This window comes from Bufo gargarizans, chromosome 4, assembly GCF_014858855.1.
Source record: "Bufo gargarizans isolate SCDJY-AF-19 chromosome 4, ASM1485885v1, whole genome shotgun sequence".
NCBI classification, from domain to species: Eukaryota; Metazoa; Chordata; class Amphibia; order Anura; family Bufonidae; genus Bufo; species Bufo gargarizans.
The window spans coordinates 405,366,136-405,387,499 of NC_058083.1; the positions used below are offsets into that span (position 1 = coordinate 405,366,136).

Below are 21,364 nucleotides of genomic sequence, written 5' to 3' on the forward strand. Positions count from 1 at the left end.
ATTGCTGTTATTGCGATTAAGAGCTTATGGTGGGGGGACAACTAAAATTCATAAAACATTAACAAACAGAGAACATGTTTTTAAAAAAAAAAAATCTAAGTCCTAGTAGACGAGAGGATGTTCTATAACAATTTACAGGGCAATTGGAGTTTCTTTGGTGTGGCTGAATCAATTCAGGTCTGAACTGAACTTTTTTTTAATATTTGGAGAATCGGAACCAATCTGAATCTTGATAGATTTGCTCATTTCTAGTCTGACTGGACATGTTGGGGGAATTTTATGGAGACAGGCACTTCTAACACCAGCCTTGATCTTGTTTGCAGTGGCGTGTGAAATGTGCCAAAATGATTAGGAAGCAAACATGACCTTTTAATAATTTTAGCACATCTTAGCAGGTCTGTGTGCCAAGAGTTACAAAAAGTGGACATTCTTAGTGTAGAAGCACCATAGCAAGTATGTATCAGCAGTGTCTGGGAAGAGTATTTACTTATTCCAATTATGTATTGTATCCTACAGGGAAACTGGGCCATTCCTCCCCCACTTCTTTATGACCAGACATGTTTTCATTCTATTTAGCAAGTGTGGCTTAAAAGCCAGAACTTTTTGATTAGTAATTTTAATGTTTTTTTAGTGAGACATGGGGCTTTTTAACAGTTTTATTTTAGTATGTTTTGCTTTGTTTTTTAGAGCTGGAAAAAAAAAAAGACAAAACTCTCACATTTCGTTTTTCAACTTTTTTTTAGTGGCACGAAGGGCAACTGAAATAAATTTTTGTATTCTCTTTCCATTATGGGCATTTTGATATAGGAGATATATAGTCGTTGAGGTGGCGCTAGAAGCTGGGGTTTGGCTACTAGTGGTGTTCTTTTTATTACTATTTTATTTTGTTTTGGCTTTATTTATTTGCTTACATACATGCAAGACTTACATGACCTTTGTGGATACATTTAACATCACTTTTTTTTTTTTTTTTATTCAGATTTTTTTTATTCTGTAACTATAATTGACATATTAGCCTCAGTTACAGGGGAAATATAGCTGATGTAGCTGAATCAGCTTCTGCAGTTAGCGGGAACCGACAATCACATCATTGAACTAGAGCAGGAACTGCCATGCCTGGGGTGATGAGGAAGGCAGGGACATTATTGAGTTTAGAAGAACACAACCACAACTACAGAGTGTGTGTACAGTTAGAGCTTTATCATTTATTGTTTTATAAAGTGCAGTATAAATACCTTTTCCATTTGTAAAATCCTTAAAAAACGAGTCCCAAGAGTTATAGGATGGAAGAGCAGGCAGTTTATTATGAAAATTATAAAAGGAGACAGCTGTGTCTTTTGGGTTTCGAACAAGCAGCAATATCTGTCAAAATAGCAAAACATTAAACATTACAACTTTGTTGTCAAATGTTGTTATAGCATATTTCATGAGCTCTTGTCATGACAAAGTTATTTTGCTTAGTTCTGAAATGTTGGAAATATAATGTATGTCTGTACTTTACAGTGCACTTCTGACATCTAGCACCATCGGCAGCCTTTCCCTTGTATGTCCCTGGATGTCCCACTTTAGGTGGAGTGCCAGGGCCTCTTTCTAGAGCAGTGATGTCACATTCATCAGTCACATGGCCTGGGCACAGCTCAGTACTATTTAAAGGGGTTGTCCACTTTTTAATATTGATGATCCATCCTCAGGATAGGTCATCATTATCATATCGGCGACTCCCAGCTCCCCTGCTGATCAGCTGCGTGAAGAGTATGATCACTACCTTCTCTTCTCTGTTTACCTGCTCGTCATCACAACTGCAGTCGTGAGCAGGTGTAATTACAAAGTTACTGTTACTGTGAGCAGTTAAGCAAGTTGAAAGTGAAATGATCTCCAAAAGGCATAAAGTTAAAAGTGACACATTCCCAAAAATATTTTATTTTCAGGTTTTACATTTTCAAAATAACAAAAAAAGAAAAGGGTCTAAAGCAAAAGTTTAGGCACTCTGCATGGTTAGTACCTAGTAGCATCCCCTTTGGCAAGTATCATAACTTGTAAACCAGCCAAGAGTCTTTCAATTCTTGTTTGAGGGATTTTCATCCATTATTCCTTGTAAAAGTCTGTCAGTTTTGGGAAATTCCTGGGCCGTCTTGCATGCACTCCTCTTTTGAGGTCTGTCTACAGATTTTCAATGACCTTTAGATCAAGGGACTGTGACCTTCAGAAGAATGGATTAAAATCCCTAATTTAAGAATTGAAAGACTCCTGGAAAAAGCAAATACAAGCTGTGATACTTGCCAAAGGGGATGCTACTAGGTACTAGCCATGCTCAAATATTTGCTTTGGGCACTTTTCCTTTTTTATTTTATTTTTGTTATAAAAAAATAAATAATAAAAATATATATATATATATATATATATATATATATATATATATATATATATATATTATAACAAAAAAAGATTTTGCTTAAAATACAAATGTAATGTTTCATCTTTAACTGTATGCCTTTTGGAGATCTTTTGATCTTCATCTTACCTGTTCACAGTAACAGTAATTGTGACCAGGGGTGCCCAAACTTTTGCATGCCACTGTAATTACATCTGCTCACCACTGCAGTTGTGACGGAAGCAGGTAGACTGTTAAAGAGAGTCTGTCACCACTATATGACCATATACAGCACTTGCATAACGCTGTAGCACAGCTATACATGATTCTAATGGTACCTTTAGTTTTTTTCTTTAGACATCCAGAAGCAGGAAAAACTACGTTTATTTCATATGCAAATGAGCACTCGCAAGTGCCCAGGGGCGGTGTTCAGTGTGTAGGTGCCCAGGCTGCTCTGCCTTTTTAACTGTTACTTCTCCCCCAGCCTTGCCTCTTCCTTTGCCCGCCCTCCTATTCCCTTGTATAATCCCTAGGTCCGGCTGAGATCACGCGCCTGTGCACCGCTTCGCCGGCTGGCGCAGGCGCACTAGTTGAATTGATGCTGTACCCAAAATGGGCATTGCAGTGTGCATGCCCCGGCCCGGCGAAGCAGTGCGCAGGCGCGGGATCTCGGCCGGACCTAGGGATGATACAAGGGAATAAGAGGGTGGGCAAAGGAAGAGGCTGGGGGAGGAGTAACGGTTAAAAAGGCAGGGCAGCCTGGGCACCTACACACTAAACACCGCCCCTGGGCACTTGCGAGTGCTCATTTGCATATGAAATAAACGTAGTTTTCCCTGCTTCTGGATGTCTAAAGAAAAAAACTAAAGGTACCATTAGAATCATGTATAGCTGTGCTACAGCGTTATGTAAGTGCTGTATATGGTCATATAGTGGTGACAGACTCTCTTTAAGAGAGAGAGAGAGTTGAGAGTTGTACAAGCGCTGCTTTCTCTTCATACAGCTGATCGAGGAAAGGTCATCAATATTAAAGAGCAGACAACCCCTTTACGTGAATGGGGCGGAGCTGCAATAACAAGCACATCAGCTATCCAATGCCCCCCTCTCATCAATCAGCTACTGATGACCTATCCTCTATCCGGAGGATAGGTTATCATATCAGACTTATTCTAGGAAAATACATTTAACACTTCCCATCACTTTCCACTCTGCCTTCTCTTTGACAAACTTCATCCTCATTCACTTCAGATAATGTTATAAAACATAACATAAATTCCAAAGATTTGATAATGAATAAGCTTACTCAGGCTAAGTAATTAAATATAAGATAACACAAACACATCACATACTGAACAATAAAAAGTAAATACATCACTAGCCTAAATGTGGTGGAGACTCCATCGATCATGCTATAACACATGTGTGCTGTCCCAACATTTATTTCTTCCATTTAAGATAAATATCATATCATTACCATGTTATGTAATGCTGCCATCCTATGGTCAATCTTGTTATAGGTTTCCTGAATGTATTATGTAAATCCTATTTTCCCTTTGCTCTCTGTCTAATCCTCCCCTTTCGGTGACATCATATCCTGTTTGTTCAGTTCCAGTGTGCTTCTTCTTCTGCAGCAGACTCAGAGCTGGTGAGAGCATTTCATTTTGACCTCTAATATCCCCTAATATCCTCTAATGTCCTCTATATGTCTTTGTTCAAGGTAAATTCAATAAATTACCAAAGCATCTCCATTGTATTCTCCTCACTGGATTTTCACATACAACTGGTACCACGACCTAGTGATATTAGTGAGTTCAGCTGTCTACCATTGAGTATACAGAGATTACCACTCACAACCAGTCAGAGACTTCTCTAACGTACATCTGTGGCAGAATAACATGGCTGTATACAACATTATAACACCTGACTAACACCCCAGGGTGTACAAGAGATAGGGCAAATCAATACTTACATTCTACCTAGGATAGTTTTTATTTATAATTTACATTTATTTATAATTTTACATTTTTTATATATTTTTTTATGTGGTACATCGACCAGAAGCAGTGACCAAGTATGCAAATACTCAAGAGGCATTTTTTGACAAAAAACGCACAGAAAATGCAAGTGCGTTTTCTTTTTTTTTTTTTTTTTACATCATGCGTTTTTTTGTAAATATCATGCGTTTTTTTCGAAATTTATATAAATTTGTGTTTTAATTGGCCTGAGTAGAATTTAATACGTTTTTAAATGAGTGACTGAAGTATTTCATGTGTTATTTTTCATGTGTTGTCTGATACATTGTCCAGTTAATGAGTGATCAAACAGAATCTACTAGGGATGCAGTTGTGACAAGGGATGCACAGAAAACATAGGTGCGTGTTTTGCAAACACTGTGCGTTTTTTGACACACAAAGCAATTAGGAAGTCCAAGTGAGGATATGTGACCCCTTTTTGTAAAGTATGTTGAATAATTTGTTTGACTGTAAATGAGTTGATTCAGATCAGGTGCCTAATGTGACCAAAGTCCCAGAATGCTTTTCTACAAGGAGGATATTTAAGGATAAGTGATTCTAGTAGCTGTCATTGCCGCTGAGGAAGGGGCTTGATCCTCGAAACGCATACGGTTCATGACAGCACAGGACTCTACTATGGAATATTGAGGTGCCAACAGCATCAGGCATCCTACCCCTCGGACCCCCTGTGAAACGACATCCGATATAAAGATCAACATACGGTCCGGACTCTAGGACCCAGCGCATCACCAGCCTTTCACAGAGCAGTGTGTAATACGTGAGATACAGCTAGGTTATGTGGGACGCCACGTTTGAGACCTGCTAACTGCTCGGGACGCCGGGTGAGTTTAAGCAGTTGCTGCTGGATGAGCCCACAGGAACAGAAGAGGGGTAAAGTACTCTGCCCTATGGGGCTTATTTGAAAATATTATACCAGTGATTCCGATTGCATGCAGACGGCTGAATGGGTGATCTAGTGTGGACAATCATAAGTGACTCAAGCGCCACCAGGCGATTATACTTAGCGTGGACATTTACGATTGACGCCGACCTGGCGATGATACATGGTCACAGGGCTGACTGAATATTACCACCTGGACATATTTACACATTTATGTTTTATATTATATGTATGTAGATTTTATGAGTTTTATGGCAATACATTAGTTTTATGTGAATAAATTAGGATTATTGATATCCTGCCTTGAATGTAGTCAGATATTTGAGTGCCCTCCAATTACTTAATTTATTTGCAATACTTACATTCTACCTAGGATGAAGTTATTGGTAGATTCCCAATTAATTGTTAGTGCAGACCACAGTTATTCCCATCAGCCCCTCCTCCAGTGTGCATTACGCATGTATCTGAGATCACTCAGAAATGTGTTCTTATCAGCACAATGGGGGATGGGTACTATCTATAACCCACTATATTACAAGAAAAACTTTATTACACAGAGTATTAAACATAATATAAAAGAGGACAGAATTGAAGGGGACAGAATGAATCAGGACTTAAAAATATATTTACAATAGAGTTAAATAGAAGGTGCTACCATTTATTTACTCTTTCATTTACTCTTTCATGAAATACAAAGCACACCTCTCAGAATGAATGGAACAGACATTCATTACCAAATCTGCAGTTTTATACTTAATAAATCCTCTGGCCATAGGAGTAGTATACTCCCAGGATATCGGAATCAGTTCAGGTAACCTAAGTAATTTGAGAGCCAAAGCAATCGCACAATAAAAATTAACAAAGCTAGCTGCAGCCCCTGAATCCACAAAAGCTAAGCCACAAACATAACTCCCTTGTGAAGAGAGATTTACAGGCAATACACCCTGTCAAGTTGAGTTAACACTCAAACTCTTAACTCTCATTTCTTAACTCATCGTGTTATCTAGAAACAAAAGCTATTGAAAAGCAATTGAAAGTGTTTGCTTAACACAATTAGATTAGATAACACACTAATAAAGTATGTGTGCTAATTTTACTACATCAGTACCTCTGTGTCTGAGTGGCCCCTCAAACTTTTCTGCCTCCAGCCTAGTTGGACAGGATCACAGTAGATGTGCAGGACTGCCACAGTAGCAGCAAAAACCAGCGGTGTTCCTTCCTTTGGTGAGAAGAAATGGTACTATAGAGGACTAATAGCTGGTGGTCAAAGGACCCTGGGGTTGGATGACTAACTAACAGATCCCTCAGAGTATCTGAGAGGCCCAGTCTGAACTGTTATCTAAGGGCCGGATCATTCCAGCCAGATGCAGTACACCACCTGTGAAACTCAGAGCAATACTCCTCAACAAGCCACCTACCAACAAGAGGCTGCCCTGTCAGGCTCATCATACAGAAGACCGAGGGCAGAAAAAAAAACAGTCTACAGAATACCGCTCTGGGTAATTAGGTTGAATTGCAAATGCCCACTCCTGGGGGTCACCTTGCAACAGAGACATGATGATACCTACTCTTTGTGCCTCCTGAAGAGTGAGGTCTGAACCGAATATACAGTTTGCAACTTTCCCTAAAAATTGCAAAACCCTTACGGTCACCAGAGAAGCAAACAGGGAGCTTCATCTTAGGCTCCATCGGTGACAGAGTTGTGGAAGCAGGTGGGCTGGTCTGATGACACTCCTGCTGTAGAACCCTTTCAGCTATATGCAGTGTCCCAGGGGGTCAGTAGTGTGTGCTGGGCTTTGTAGTGCAGATTGACCACTAACCTGGGATCCACTGTCGTCTTCAAATCGGGGCGAATGCTGGAACAGGCAGGTAGTTAAAGAGTTCGTGACGCCAGTGTCAATTAAACGGTGACACGCCGTGTAAAGTATGGTGGAAGAATGAAGCAAGCACAGGATAGCCAACAAAAACTGGAACTTTTACTGAATATCAGTCAGGATAATACACGGACACTGGTAGTGCACAGTTCCATAAAAGACGGTTGGTTTTAGAAGAATACAGGTGGTTCTTGACATTACAGGAAGGCCGGTCTTAGCGATGAATTATACAGAGTGTTAATTACAGGAGTTGCAGTACAGGCGGCTTGCACACTATTCCTGACTGGTCCTGCTACATGTGACTTTCCTCCAAGGTCTAATGCCCTTTATCTGGCGTACCCTTGAAGCTGTCCTTATCTAGTACCTCCTCTGTTATCTTGAGTACCTCTCGCTTTATCTGATCGGCCTCTGTGGTAATCTGTGTCTTGGCTTGTGGCTCGCTTATGCTGCTTCAGCTGAACGGATGGTGACTCAGGAGGGGAACCTTTTCCTTGGATCCGGAACCCGGTTACAGGGCCTTTACTACCCTCTCCTAATCGACAGGCTTCAGGCCTGCTATGCTCTCACAGGCCCATAGCCTTGCTTTCTCTCAGACACAGGATCATTTCTGACCTCTGCTTCCCACTGTCTGTCTCCTCTGCTACTACTTCCTGACTGGGCCTTATATAACCTAGGGTTCCCTAGCTCCCTCTAGTGACTCAGAGCTGGAACTACACCCTAGCCGGCCTGCAAAATGCACGTTTCACAGTAACAGGAAAATACATAGCATGACATTATAAGATATTCTATACCAACCTCCCCATAAATACAGGGGGAACGACAATACCCAAGTGACCCTTCAGTAGTGACGGGGTATTACTCTCCCGTACACTACATACCCCGCTGCTTTAAGCTGAGTACGACCTCGTACTCCATCAGGGCCCGCCCAACTGGAATCATGACCTGCAATAGAGGAAGACACATGCATACATACATATATGTCATTTACACTCCTATCAGACCCAATTGGAAATGGCGAAGTGCGGTGACAAGGGGCGTCGTTCTCTTTTTCACAGGATAATGAGTGGAACGGGGGCGCTGACCTGGCACAGCGGATGCTGAAAGAACCAGGATAGTCCATGACAATAAATAAGTCCATAATAAATTAACATCTCAGAGGCTTGCACATAGGAAGTCCATCTCTGGGCACATAGACGTGAATAAAAACAACCGGTTATTGAACACTGTCAGCAGCACATATATAAAATGACAATACAGGACTCTGACAATACCAGGGCCATGTTATCCTGGCAAGTCCTGCTTACCCTTTAAAATAGTGCTGACATAAAAATGTCTTTTCAACCTGAAATGGGGGTAAAAAGGGAAAAACAGTGCAAAATAAGGCACAACTGGGATTGTAGCAGCAAACCGGATGTCCCAAACAAAACAAAGGCAACTGGAAGCATTGATACACAGTGGCACATTATTTAACTAGGATGCCACCGGCCGTGGGTAACTGGCAGCGAGCTTCACCAGCTCTGCCAAATGGAGGGACAAACGGCCATTAAGGAGATGAACAAGAGGGCAAAAGTACTCACAGACGAGTATCATGTTCCTCCTCAGATGACGAGTCGACATAGGGAACCTGCAGCAATTCTTCTGGCAAGGACGGCCACATTTGGAACCCGTCTCCCCTGACAATTTTTAGAGGGGGAGGTTTGTCTTTCACGGCCTCCATTTCGGCCTCCGTTCTCGGGAATGGAAACCACTGCACTCCTCCAGCGCAGCCAAGGTCCGCCACCCAGTACACCCTCTTGCGCAGGGCCTCTAGTTCAGCTTTCGTGCAGGTCGTCAGGGGTACCGGAGGTTCAGTGACAGTGCTTGCTGGGGTTCCGGTGGCAGCTGCTGCTTGACGTCGGGCCTCTGCGCATTCTTCCGCCCGCTGGCAGCTGTCCAGCCGCTCTCTCTCCTCTTCTCTCACTGGGTGCAAGGACGACACTGGCTCCTCCCACACACTGGGCCGGTCAACCTCCATCTGAGGCCCGCCTCCCAGGCGTAACTCTTCGGGGACGTCAGCCGCATCATCACTTCTCCAGGTGGGTGGCGCTCCAGGACAATCTCCTCCTTCTTCTTGGAGGGTTTCGGCGCCAAATATTCGCGCCTCTGCACATCCTGATGGCGCAGTAAAAAGCCTCATGGCGTCGGCGGCCATTTTAGGTGTCCTGATGCTGCAATTCACTGACAGCAAGCAGGATGATGAAAAGTCCAGTAAAACACAGTCCACAAATGCGATTTTCTCTCTGGGGGTAGCGCAACACAGTATAGCGTCTTTGATTCCTCCCAGGCGCAATTGTAATCCACAGATTTCAGAAATAAAGGTTACAGTCTTTGTAATACGGTGGTGGAGTAATTAAAGCACACAGTTCACACTTCTCTGCACTGTAGAAGTATGCGTATCCTGTTCGTGACGCCAAAAAGAGCGATGCAGTGTCCCAGGGGGTCAGTAGTGTGTGCTGGGCTTTGTAGTGCAGATTGACCACTAACCTGGGATCCACTGTCGTCTTCAAATCGGGGCGAATGCTGGAACAGGCAGGTAGTTAAAGAGTTCGTGACGCCAGTGTCAATTAAACGGTGACACGCCGTGTAAAGTATGGTGGAAGAATGAAGCAAGCACAGGATAGCCAACAAAAACTGGAACTTTTACTGAATATCAGTCAGGATAATACACGGACACTGGTAGTGCACAGTTCCATAAAAGACGGTTGGTTTTAGAAGAATACAGGTGGTTCTTGACATTACAGGAAGGCCGGTCTTAGCGATGAATTATACAGAGTGTTAATTACAGGAGTTGCAGTACAGGCGGCTTGCACACTATTCCTGACTGGTCCTGCTACATGTGACTTTCCTCCAAGGTCTAATGCCCTTTATCTGGCGTACCCTTGAAGCTGTCCTTATCTAGTACCTCCTCTGTTATCTTGAGTACCTCTCGCTTTATCTGATCGGCCTCTGTGGTAATCTGTGTCTTGGCTTGTGGCTCGCTTATGCTGCTTCAGCTGAACGGATGGTGACTCAGGAGGGGAACCTTTTCCTTGGATCCGGAACCCGGTTACAGGGCCTTTACTACCCTCTCCTAATCGACAGGCTTCAGGCCTGCTATGCTCTCACAGGCCCATAGCCTTGCTTTCTCTCAGACACAGGATCATTTCTGACCTCTGCTTCCCACTGTCTGTCTCCTCTGCTACTACTTCCTGACTGGGCCTTATATAACCTAGGGTTCCCTAGCTCCCTCTAGTGACTCAGAGCTGGAACTACACCCTAGCCGGCCTGCAAAATGCACGTTTCACAGTAACAGGAAAATACATAGCATGACATTATAAGATATTCTATACCAACCTCCCCATAAATACAGGGGGAACGACAATACCCAAGTGACCCTTCAGTAGTGACGGGGTATTACTCTCCCGTACACTACATATATCCTGCACCAACTGAGAAATGCCCTCCTTCCTTGAGGCTAAAGCTGCCATGGCGTCCATAGTGGTGCAGGTACGAAGTCTTTTTTGGGCCAGTGATAATGTTCCGACTGTAGGTAAGGACAGTGAGATCTAAGGCTAGAACCCAGCCTGCTTCCCCTACCTATTTGCAGTACAAGCCCTAGATAGCTAGACCGCAACTAGTCGACAGTCCCTACACTATTTAATCGCAGAGATGGACTAACAAACAAAGACAGATAAACACAATACCAGAGTCATACACAAATGGGTCATAATCAGACAAGCTATGCAGTACCAAATGAGAGACAGACACTGGTCAAGAGACAAGCCAAGATCAAAACTAGATGGACATCGCATTACCAAACGAGAGACAGAGTGGTCAGAAGACAAGTTGTAGTCAGAGGAACAAAGCAATCCAATAAGCACAGGAACATGGTTAGTGAGTCAGAGACTATCACTGGCCCTGATGCACGGCCAGGAAAGGGTTAAAATAGAGCACTGAGTCACTGTATCAGAACCTGATAGGTCCTTGACTCAGCACTCCATTAGTCAGAAACACTAGCACACAGAAATAGAGCAGCTAGCACCCATTGGAATTCCACCCTCCATATGTTGGACCGACTATTACAAACAAAGTCCATCAACAATTTCTTGATCATCCAAAAGGACAGGAGTAGTCCCCTGTGTAACTTTGATGTCAGCCAGTGTCAGCTCATGCCCGACACCTGCCGTTTGCCCTTTGAGGAGGCCACGTTATTTGGCAGTCGCCAGGACTACGGGATTAATGATGTCATTCCACTGCTTAATGTCCTGAAACAGATGCTGGTAAATCTGGCTGGTCAGGGGACTGGACATGTGGTGCCTAGAAAGATGGCGGCAGAGTTTGATACATTTGTCTGTCAAGCTCTTTGTTTATAGTCAGTGAATGGGAACATAATTTATCGCAAGGATATGAAAACACCAACCGATGGGGTGTTAACCCCTAGAAGTAGGTCATCGGCACGAAGGAGCATTCATTTTCACAGCTCGCAGTATCCTCCCGGAAGCTTGACCTCTGCACGTCGACGATCTGCATTGCGAAGCTTGGCTAAAAGAAAAATCCTGCAGTGCACCCCCTTGTAGGAAACTCTTGATCCGGCAAAGGCTGCTTTGCTCCTTCAAAAACAATGGACTCTGTACAGCGTGACACCAATGTATCATTTCTCATACACCAGACTGAAAGAGTATTTCAAGCACCTGTTTGCCCACATAGCTGCCAAGAAGCAGAAGTGTCCTGCCATTAAAGTTGGCTCAGAGCTGAACCTAAAAGCAAAATTTTCCTGTTTAACTGGACTTAAAGGAAATTACAGAGATCAACTGGCTGTGCTCATACAGATTTCATCCAAGCCTCCACTCACCAAGGCAACTACAGAGGACTGGATTGTGTGGACAGGTTGGTTCTGTGGGACGTACACAGACGACGATCTTTTGGAGGTGTTACCAAAGACATTGACTTTATTCCACTCTTCCTGTACAACTGCTCTGAGACGCTTACTTCTATCGTAGGGACGTGGTTCCAAAGAAACTTTGACTGTTTCGGTAAGCTGGTGATCAGTTCTCAGGACCTACGTGACTAGCAGGGATGTGGTCCGGGTGTGAGGTGTCTGGATCAGTGTCGGCCACAGAGCTTGTTTTCTCTGTGCCCATCGAACCTCGCATGGACATTTCTTATGCCATCCACACAGAGGTCTTCAAGACTTTATGGAATGATATTCATAAATCAAAAGACGAGGTCACGTTGGAGTAAGTGGACTATTTATTCCAATTTCTTTACTCTCAGTTCTTCAGGCACTTTAGAATACACTTATTAGCAACCCAGCTTGTCAAGGTGACGGCTACTATGGCATCAGCACATTGTGAAGTTCCTCAGTAAGGACTACCTAATCCGAGTGCTAGGATTCATTACGGAGCTGGCAATCAATAACATCCAGTATTGAAGACAATGACAACTCTCATCTTGGACCTTGTCCACAATGTTCGGGACCCCCTGGACATCTTACATGTCTTAGACATGATCCCTGCAGTGCTTACTACATGTTATACCGCTTCTTACTGTTGTGTTACAGCAGCTGTGAGACCTGCACATACTAAGGGTTATTTATGAATATTTTTGGGTGTTGTCTGTACCGACCAGTTACCTTCCAGCTGTAATTGTGTAGCCTGCACATTGGGAATCAGCTGGAGTCGTTTGCTGGACTAGCCTCCAGTTATCAGCCATAACCCTATACATTTCATGATCAATATGCATTATCATCGTGGTCACCCCGACACTGATCGTCAATGCATTCTTGTTGATGAAGCACTTTTTTTTTAAGTTTCTCTTTTAAAGGGAACCTGTCACCAGGATTTTGGGTATAGAGCTGAGGACATGGGTTGCTAGATGGCCACTAGCACATCCGCAATATCCAGTCCCCATAGCTCTGTGTGCTTTTATTCTGTAAAAAAAACGATTTGATACATATGCAAATTAACCTGAGATGAGTCAGAGCTTGAAAATATGACTCTTCTCTGGTCACACAAGTAGGATATGACTCTTTTTATGTTAATTTGCATATGTATCAAATCGTTTTTTTTCACACAATAAAAGCACACAGAGCTATGGTAACTGGGTATTGCGGATGTGCTAGTGGCCATCTAGCAACCCATGTCCTCAGCTCTATACCCAAAATCCCGGTGACAGGTTCCCTTTAAATCTTGTGGTTTTGCCCCTTCTGTTTTGTATTTTATGGGTGTTAGATTATTTATTTATTTATTTGTTAAATTAACGTTGTTTTTTCTCCCCGTTCAAAAAAAAATAAATTGCCAAAAGCATGAGTGGGTACAAAACACAGAAGACATAATCTCTGTGTTGGATTCACTCCTGTTTTTTTGGGCATTAGCATTTAGCAATACTGATGGATTACTGACAAAGTGCTGACCGAGTGAAGGCGGATGCTCCACAGACAGGATGTGGTTTTTGTGACGGATCAGAGGAAGGGCAAAATAATTTGTTACGTCAACACAAACTTACTGCTGACATCCTCTCCACTCGGGGGGGGGGGGGGGGGGGGGGGCTCTACTAGTATAAGCATTTAATAGAACAGAAATGAAGATAGATAGGTGGTTGGCTCACAGCTAGTGGCTATGACGGGTGCTGCTAGCTCAACTTGGGTGCCCGACCCAAAAGTTGTAAAAATAGAGGAAAGAAGGGAGTGAGCACTAACAACACTTGGACCATAGGATATCAGGATACATTTGATATTTATTAGGACCTATTACATCCAATAAAACAATAAAATTCGCATAAAATTATACACTAAAAAAATAAAAATAATTGGTACCAATGTATAAAAATATATATACTCTGATAGGGGGTGGAAAACTCGATGTTAATGCCACAATCCTTAGACAGTTGGTGTTTAAATGGTCTTATGGGAAACACCTATTAGTAAAGCATTTGCAATACAGAGACCACTTATGGTACTTGTAGTACCACAAACCACAATTCAAATCAAAGTGTCCAAGAAAATGAAGAGACCACTTTTGGTATTTGTGGTACCGCAGACCGCAGTTCAAATAACAGTGTCCAAAGGATAACCGCAACGGGTCACTCCAAATGATGTTACGTCTTCTAATATATGCAGACATAATGTGTTTGTAGTGTAATAAGTCCCTCCGCAGTTGTTTTCAGCTATTAATAGAACCGCTCAAAACAGGTTGAGGCCACTTCGTATTCAAAATGGTAATACAGGTTCCTACCTGGTTCCTGGTGTCAACTCCCGCTGTCGCGTCTCAGAATCCTTCCACGAGAGGCGAGCGCCGCCGGCAGCTTCGGCGTCTCGCGTCGCACGTCTCAGGTTGATGACATCACACTATCGCGGGATTAGGCAGGCAGGGATAATACCTTATCCGTGGCGTCCGTAACTATGTATTGAAGCGGTACTTGTAGCTGGAAATTTTTCTTCTTATCGCATGGCCATGCAATTTCTTCAATGGAAATCCAGTAGATTAGGTGGGCGCTTTTCTTCTTAATTGCGGTTCCTCCAACACAGTTGCATTTTTTCTAACAATGCGACTAACACATTGCTGGATTGTGTAATATTAAATATTTAAGCTAAAAACTGGATATTTAAGTTAAAAATAACACTTTGGCGAAATTATTCATATGATTGCAGATTAATAGGGAGGATCGGGATAATGGGGTTCAGAGGTTAGGGGTGGTGATCCCTACTCCGAGGGGGGGTCCCAGTGCCAGGAAACGGCAAACTGTGGGATCCTCCATTAGAGACGGGACCACCACCCTACAAAAAACCAAACATCTCCAGATCTGAATTCAGGCCTGCTGGTAATAAGCAGCCAAATTCGTATATATGTTTGGATTCAGCTCTGGACATCCTCTTGATAAAATCGTCCCCTCTCCAGTGTTTATTGATTTTCTCTAGCGCTACAAAAAATAATTTGGACAGATCCCTATTATGTACCTCATCGTAATGTTTAGAGAGTGAATGTTTTGCATATCCCTTTTTAATGTTTGAAATATGTTCACTGATCCTAGTTTTCAATAGCCTTTTTGTTCTGCCAATATACTGGCGTTTACAAGGGCACTGTATCAGGTAAATGACTCCAGATGAATTGCATGTAAGGCAGTCATTAATCTCCCAAGTAAAAGTTATGTGCTGAGTGTATTGTATCTATTTTTCTTTCTTGTAGGCTCATCCTACATCCCATGCACCTCCCACATTTAAAGAACCCTTTCAGGTCCAGAAAAAAGCCTAAATTTGTTATTGTTCTTTTACCGATGGGGCTACTCTGAGTTTCAGGCTTGGAGCCTTTGTATATATTATCTTGGGTGTGTTGGGCAGTTGTGCACCTATTACCTTGTCACTCAGTATATGATACCAGTGCTTAATTATAATATTATTAATCTTTTTATAATTGCTATTGAAAGGATCATCTTGATATCCATCTTGGAATCTTCAGGTATCCCAATTGCCCCTTTATCCTCAAGAAAGGACTTTCTTTCCAATTCTCTCACTTTATTTAGAGATTCATCCAAAACAGTAACTGGATACTGCTTCTCTAAAAATTGGAGTTTCATTTTAGCTGCCTCTTCTTCAAATCTATCCGAGTTTGTGCAATTCCTTTTAATCCTCCGGAATTGTACTAGAGGAACATTTAGCAGCCACCTGGGTAAATGGCAGCTGCTAAAGAGAATAAAACCATTCTTAGCAGACTGTTTTTGGTATGTACTTCACAAATAACGATCATCCTTTCTTTTTATTAATATATCTAAGAATTCCGTTTCCTCCTTAATATTAGATGTGAAGACTAGATTCAAATCATTCTTATTAATTCCTTCCAAAAATTCAAGCAGTTCTATCTCTCCCTTCCTCCAAATAAATATTACATCGTCAATGTAGCGCCGCCATAGGACCAGATTAAGTCCTATCTGAGGGATACTACACAGATTATCTAGATCTTGGATAGATTTGAAGAGGCAGCAAAATGAAACTCCAATTTTTAGAGAAGCAGGATCTAGTTACTGTTTTGGATGAATCTCTAAATAAAGTGAGAGAATTGGAAAGAAAGTCCTTTTTTGAGGATAAAGGGCAATTGGGATACCTGAAGATTCCAAGATGGATATCAAGATGATCCTTCCTTTCAATAGCAATTATAAAAAGATCAATAATATTATAATTAAGCACTGGTATCATATACTGAGTGACAAGGTAATAGGTGCACAACTGCCCAACACACCCAAGATAATATATACAAAGGCTCCAAGCCTGAAACTCAGAGTAGCCCCATCGGTAAAAGAACAATAACAAATTTAGGCTTTTTTCTGGACCTGAAAGGGTTCTTTAAATGTGGGAGGTGCATGGGATGTAGGATGAGCCTACAAGAAAGAAAAATAGATACAATACACTCAGCACATAACTTTTACTTGGGAGATTAATGACTGCCTTACATGCAATTCATCTGGAGTCATCTACCTGATACAGTGCCCTTGTAAACGCCAGTATATTGGCAGAACAAAAAGGCTATTGAAAACTAGGATCAGTGAACATATTTCAAACATTAAAAGGGATATGCAAAACATTCACTCTCTAAACATTACGATGAGGTACATAATAGGGATCCGTCCAAATTATTTTTTGTAGCGCTAGAGAAAATCAATAAACACTGGAGAGGGGACAATTTTATCAAGAGGATGTCCAGAGCTGAATCCAAACATATATACGAATTTGGCTGCTTATTACCAGCAGGCCTGAATTCAGATCTGGAGATTTTTGGTTTTTTGTAGGGTGGTGGTCCCGTCTCTGATGGAGGATCCCACAGTTTGCCGTTTCCTGGCACTGGGATCCCCCCTCGGAGTAGGGATCACCACCCCTAACCTCTGAACCCCATTATCTATCATTACTGGCAGAATCCCGATCCTCCCTATTAATCTGCAATTATATTAATAATTTCTCCCAATAATATTGGAGATCCTTCAGTCAATGGATTATAAGGGAATGTTTTAATATGTTATGTATGATGCAGATGTATGTTTATTTATATTTTTAACATATATATATTGTCTGAGATTTTTTTACTTATTAAGGTGTTATTTTTAACGTAAATATCCAGTTTTTAGCTTAAATATTTAATATTACACAATCCAGCAATGTGTTAGTCGCATTGTTAGAAAAAACGCAACTGTGTTGGAGAAACCGCAATTATACCGCATTAAAACCGCAATGGTGGAATTGCACCTAACAAATCCAGGATCCTGAGCTTGTGGATTACCTAATGGACTATAAAAGGTGGAGAGGAATGAGTGGCGCTTTAACCACTGAGGAAGGGGTGTAGAGCCCCGAAACGCGCCTGGTGATAAGAAGAAAAGCGCCCACCTAATCTACCAGATTTCCATTGAAGAAATTGCATGGCCATGCGATAATAATAATAATAAGAAAAATTTCCAGCTACAAGTACCGCTTCAATACATAGTTACGGATGCCACGGATAAGGTATTATCCCTGCCTGCCTAGTCCCGCGATAGTGTGACGTCATCAACCTGAGACGTGCGACGCGAGACGCCGAAGCAGCCGGCGCCGCTTGCCTCTCGTGGAAGAATTCTGAGACGCGACAGCGGGAGTTGACACCAGGAACCAGGTAGGAACCTGTATTACCAATTTGAATACGAAGTGGCCTCAACCTGTTTTGAGCGGTTCTATTAATAGCTGAAAACAACTGCGGAGGGACTTATTACGCTACAAGCACATTGTGTCTGCATATATTAGAAGACGTAACATCATTTGGAGTGACCCGTTGCGGTTATCCTTTGGACACTGTTATTTGAACTGCGGTCTGCGGTACCACAAGTACCAAAAGTGGTCTCTTCATTTTCTTGGACACTTTGATTTGAATTGTGGTTTGTGGTACTACAAGTACCATAAGTGGTCTCTATATTGCAAATGCTTTACTAATAGGTGTTTCCCATAAGACCATTTAAACACCAACTGTCTAAGGATTGTGGCATTAACATCGAGTTTTCCACCCAGTTTCCACTGAGTTCATACTTGAGTTATTTGGTCAGTTTTGGCCCAGTGACTGCCCAAATAAGTGAAGTGTGCAGTGATTCTAAGAGCGACGCCTGTCATCTGCATGTCATATGGACTCACAGTATTGTTTCACTACCAAAGCAGACTCCCTATCAGTGTTACTGCAAGGCACAGTGTTTTACACCACTATAAAGGCTTTGTGCAGCCAGGAAATAGCCATTTTTTAAAGTAATTTGCAGTGAATATATTCTAATCGAACAAAATTTTTCCAAAAAAATTTGGTGAAACGGCAAATCAAATTTTAATTTTTTTTTGGGGTGAAACGGCAAATCAAATTTAAAAAAAAAATTGCTCATCTCTTACTCTAACTAACTAGACTCCTCCTCTCCTTATAGAGAGGGCTTAGAATGGCAAGAAGGGTTCCATTCTCTGCAAAGTAGCACTGCCATGTTTGCTGCCACTTATGGTAAACCAGGTACATTACTTTTGAACATAACAGTTTCAAGAAATAGATATGCACATTGTGACGGACCTGAAATAAATACACAGATGACATGGAATTAGACCATGGGAGACAGTAGCGTGGTGCGGGAATGGTAATGGCACTCCGAGTCATTACATAAACATTTAGGCCTTATGCACACAAACTCATTTTCGGTTTGGATTTTTTACGGATCTAATGTCGACCCATTATTTTTCTATGGGGCCTCAAAAATAATGTGGATAGCACATGAATGTTATATGTGTGCTGTCCGCATCCATTTATCATGTAGAGAAAGTTAAAGTGTAACTGTCATTCTTTTTTTAGATTTTTGTGATGTATAGGGTCAGTGATACTGACCTTTTTTGTAATATCCTTTAATTACTGTAATTGTACATGCCTATTAGAAAAATAGCTCTAAAGTGGCCCATTTTGAGCCTTGCCAACGCTCCTCTGTCTTATTTTTACATATGTGTGGAGATCTGCTCAACACTGGCTGTGTTATATAAACAGAAGACAGAGGAGCGTTGCTAAGGCTCAAAATCAGCCACTGCAGAGCTTTTTTTTTTATTTATAGAAATGTACGATTTCAGTAATGAAAGTATATTACAATAATGGTCGGTATCACTGCCCCTACACATTTCAAAAATAAAAAAAAAGAATGACAGTTACACTTCTATAGTGTACAAGCACAGCCATGCTGCTAGACTGCAGGGTGGTTGTAACCATTGAAACTTTCTCTGCATAATAAATGCTATTTGCTGAAGTGGCAAAACCCCTTTAAAGGGCTTCTGTCACCCCACTAAAGTGATTTTTTTTTTTTTGGGCTAGTGAAATTAGTTATATTGCGATATATGACAATATAATTGTGTTACTTACTTTGATCCAGCAGTTTCTGCAAAAAACGAAGTTTTATAATATGTAAATTCGGTCTCTACCAGCAAGTAGGGCGGCTACTTGCTGGTAGCTGCTGCAGAAATCCGCCCCCTCGTCGTGTTGATTGACAGGGCCAGCCGGGATCTCCTCCTCCAGCCAGCCCTGTCGGCATTTCAAAAATCGCGCGCCTCTGTTGATTCGGCGCAGGCGCTCTGAGATGAGGAGGCTCGTCTCCTCAGCACTCCCTCAGTGCGCCTGCGCCGATGACGTCTTCTATTTTGGTGATGTCATCGGCGCAGGCGCACTGAGGGAGTGCTGAGGAGACGAGCCTCCTCATCTCAGAGCGCCTGCGCCGAATCAACAGAGGCGCGCGATTTTTGAAATGCCGACAAGGCTGGCCGGAGGAGGAGATCCCGGCTGGCCCTGTCAATCAACACGACGAGGGGGCGGATTTCTGCAGCAGCTACCAGCAAGTAGCCGCCCTACTTGCTGGTAGAGACCGAATTTACATATTATAAAACTTTGTTTTTTGCAGAAACTGCTGGATCAAAGTAAGTAACACAATTATATTGTCATATATCGCAATATAACTAATTTCACTAGCCCAAAAAAAAAAATCACTTTAGTGGGGTGACAGAAGCCCTTTAAGTTATAGCTGAAGTCTACCCTAGCCTGTAGCTGGTGTAGACTTTATTATCTGGCACACGGCCAGATGTGCCTAATTTATTAAGAGGTATCTGCTTCTTTATAAATTAGGTGTATCTGATGCTAATGCAAAGGGATCAAGACTGGCATATGGGTGGGATAGCGTATTGTGACTGCAACAGTTTTCTTCATGGTATTTTTTCCCTATAAAGAAACTACTGTCGAAACACCTGGAAAAAAACACCAAGAGTTACAGCATGCTGTGTTTCTTAACAGAAACATGAAGGACAAAAAAGGCACCTAAGGAAATGACAGTAGCAAAAAATGCTTGTGTTTCCTGCTTTTCAAATTTCCTATAGACCTTTAGCTAGCATCTAGAGGTGGAGTTTTTACAGCAAAAAATGCTGTCAAAAATGCTGGTGCAAAAAATGCAACAAAGAAGTGCAGAAAAATGCCAGTAAACCACTTATGCGTAAAAGCAACCTTAACAAGGTGCCGAATGGCTTGTTTGTTTTGTGGTTATGCTAGGCTTACACAGGGGACTACTCCTGTCCTCTTGGATCATCAAGAAATTGTTAATGGCCTTTCTCTGTTCGTATAGTCGATATAACATATGGAGGGTGGAATTCCAACGGTGGAAACATCGCATATAAAGCTATGATGGCGGATGCCGTTCTGCTACTGCAGCTCAAGGAGGGTGTGCTTTGCAGTGTACGAGTGGCTGAAGTGCATGCAAAGTTTCCTGGCCATTGTTAGGATGTCTTGCAGATGGGTGGAAGACTTTAGGAACCGCTTGACAACCAGATTGAACACGTGTGCCATGCAAGGCGCATGGCTCAGCCCTCCTTGACGCAGAGCCGACACAATGTTCTTCCCATTGTTGGTTACCATGGTTCCGATTTTTAGTTGTCGCAGAGAAAGCCAGGATTCAATTTTTTGCTGAAGGACACAAAGCAGTTTCTCCCCTGTGTGACGCTGTTCCCCAGGCAAACCAGGTGCAGAACAGCGTAAGAGTGATGAGAGGGGTCGCACATGGCTTGCATACAATACATGCCTCCAACATTATTCTTGGATCTCTACATGAAAATGTATTTGGTGTAAATCGCGTGAGGGGGCATTGACTTCACAAGAGATACAGAGCAGCAGAGTTTTCTTTGAAATTAAAAATT

The 21,364-nt window shown here is 42.2% G+C and overlaps 1 protein-coding gene and 1 pseudogene across 3 annotated transcripts in view; one reads left to right on the top strand and one right to left on the bottom strand.

Annotated features, from left to right (window-relative positions):
* Positions 1 to 21,364, bottom strand: part of LOC122934485 (sulfotransferase 6B1-like) — a 247,225-nt gene that overhangs the window by 99,120 nt on the left and 126,741 nt on the right. For all 3 annotated transcript variants that reach the window (XR_006388668.1, XR_006388667.1, XM_044289970.1), the window contains exon 4: positions 1,236 to 1,362. Coding sequence is in view for 1 of the 3 variants with exons in the window: in XM_044289970.1 (XP_044145905.1) it covers positions 1,236 to 1,362 (127 nt within the window). In the remaining 2 variants the exon portion in view is untranslated. The remainder of the gene's footprint in view (positions 1 to 1,235; positions 1,363 to 21,364) is intronic.
* LOC122934483 lies at positions 11,583 to 12,607 on the top strand (annotated as a pseudogene).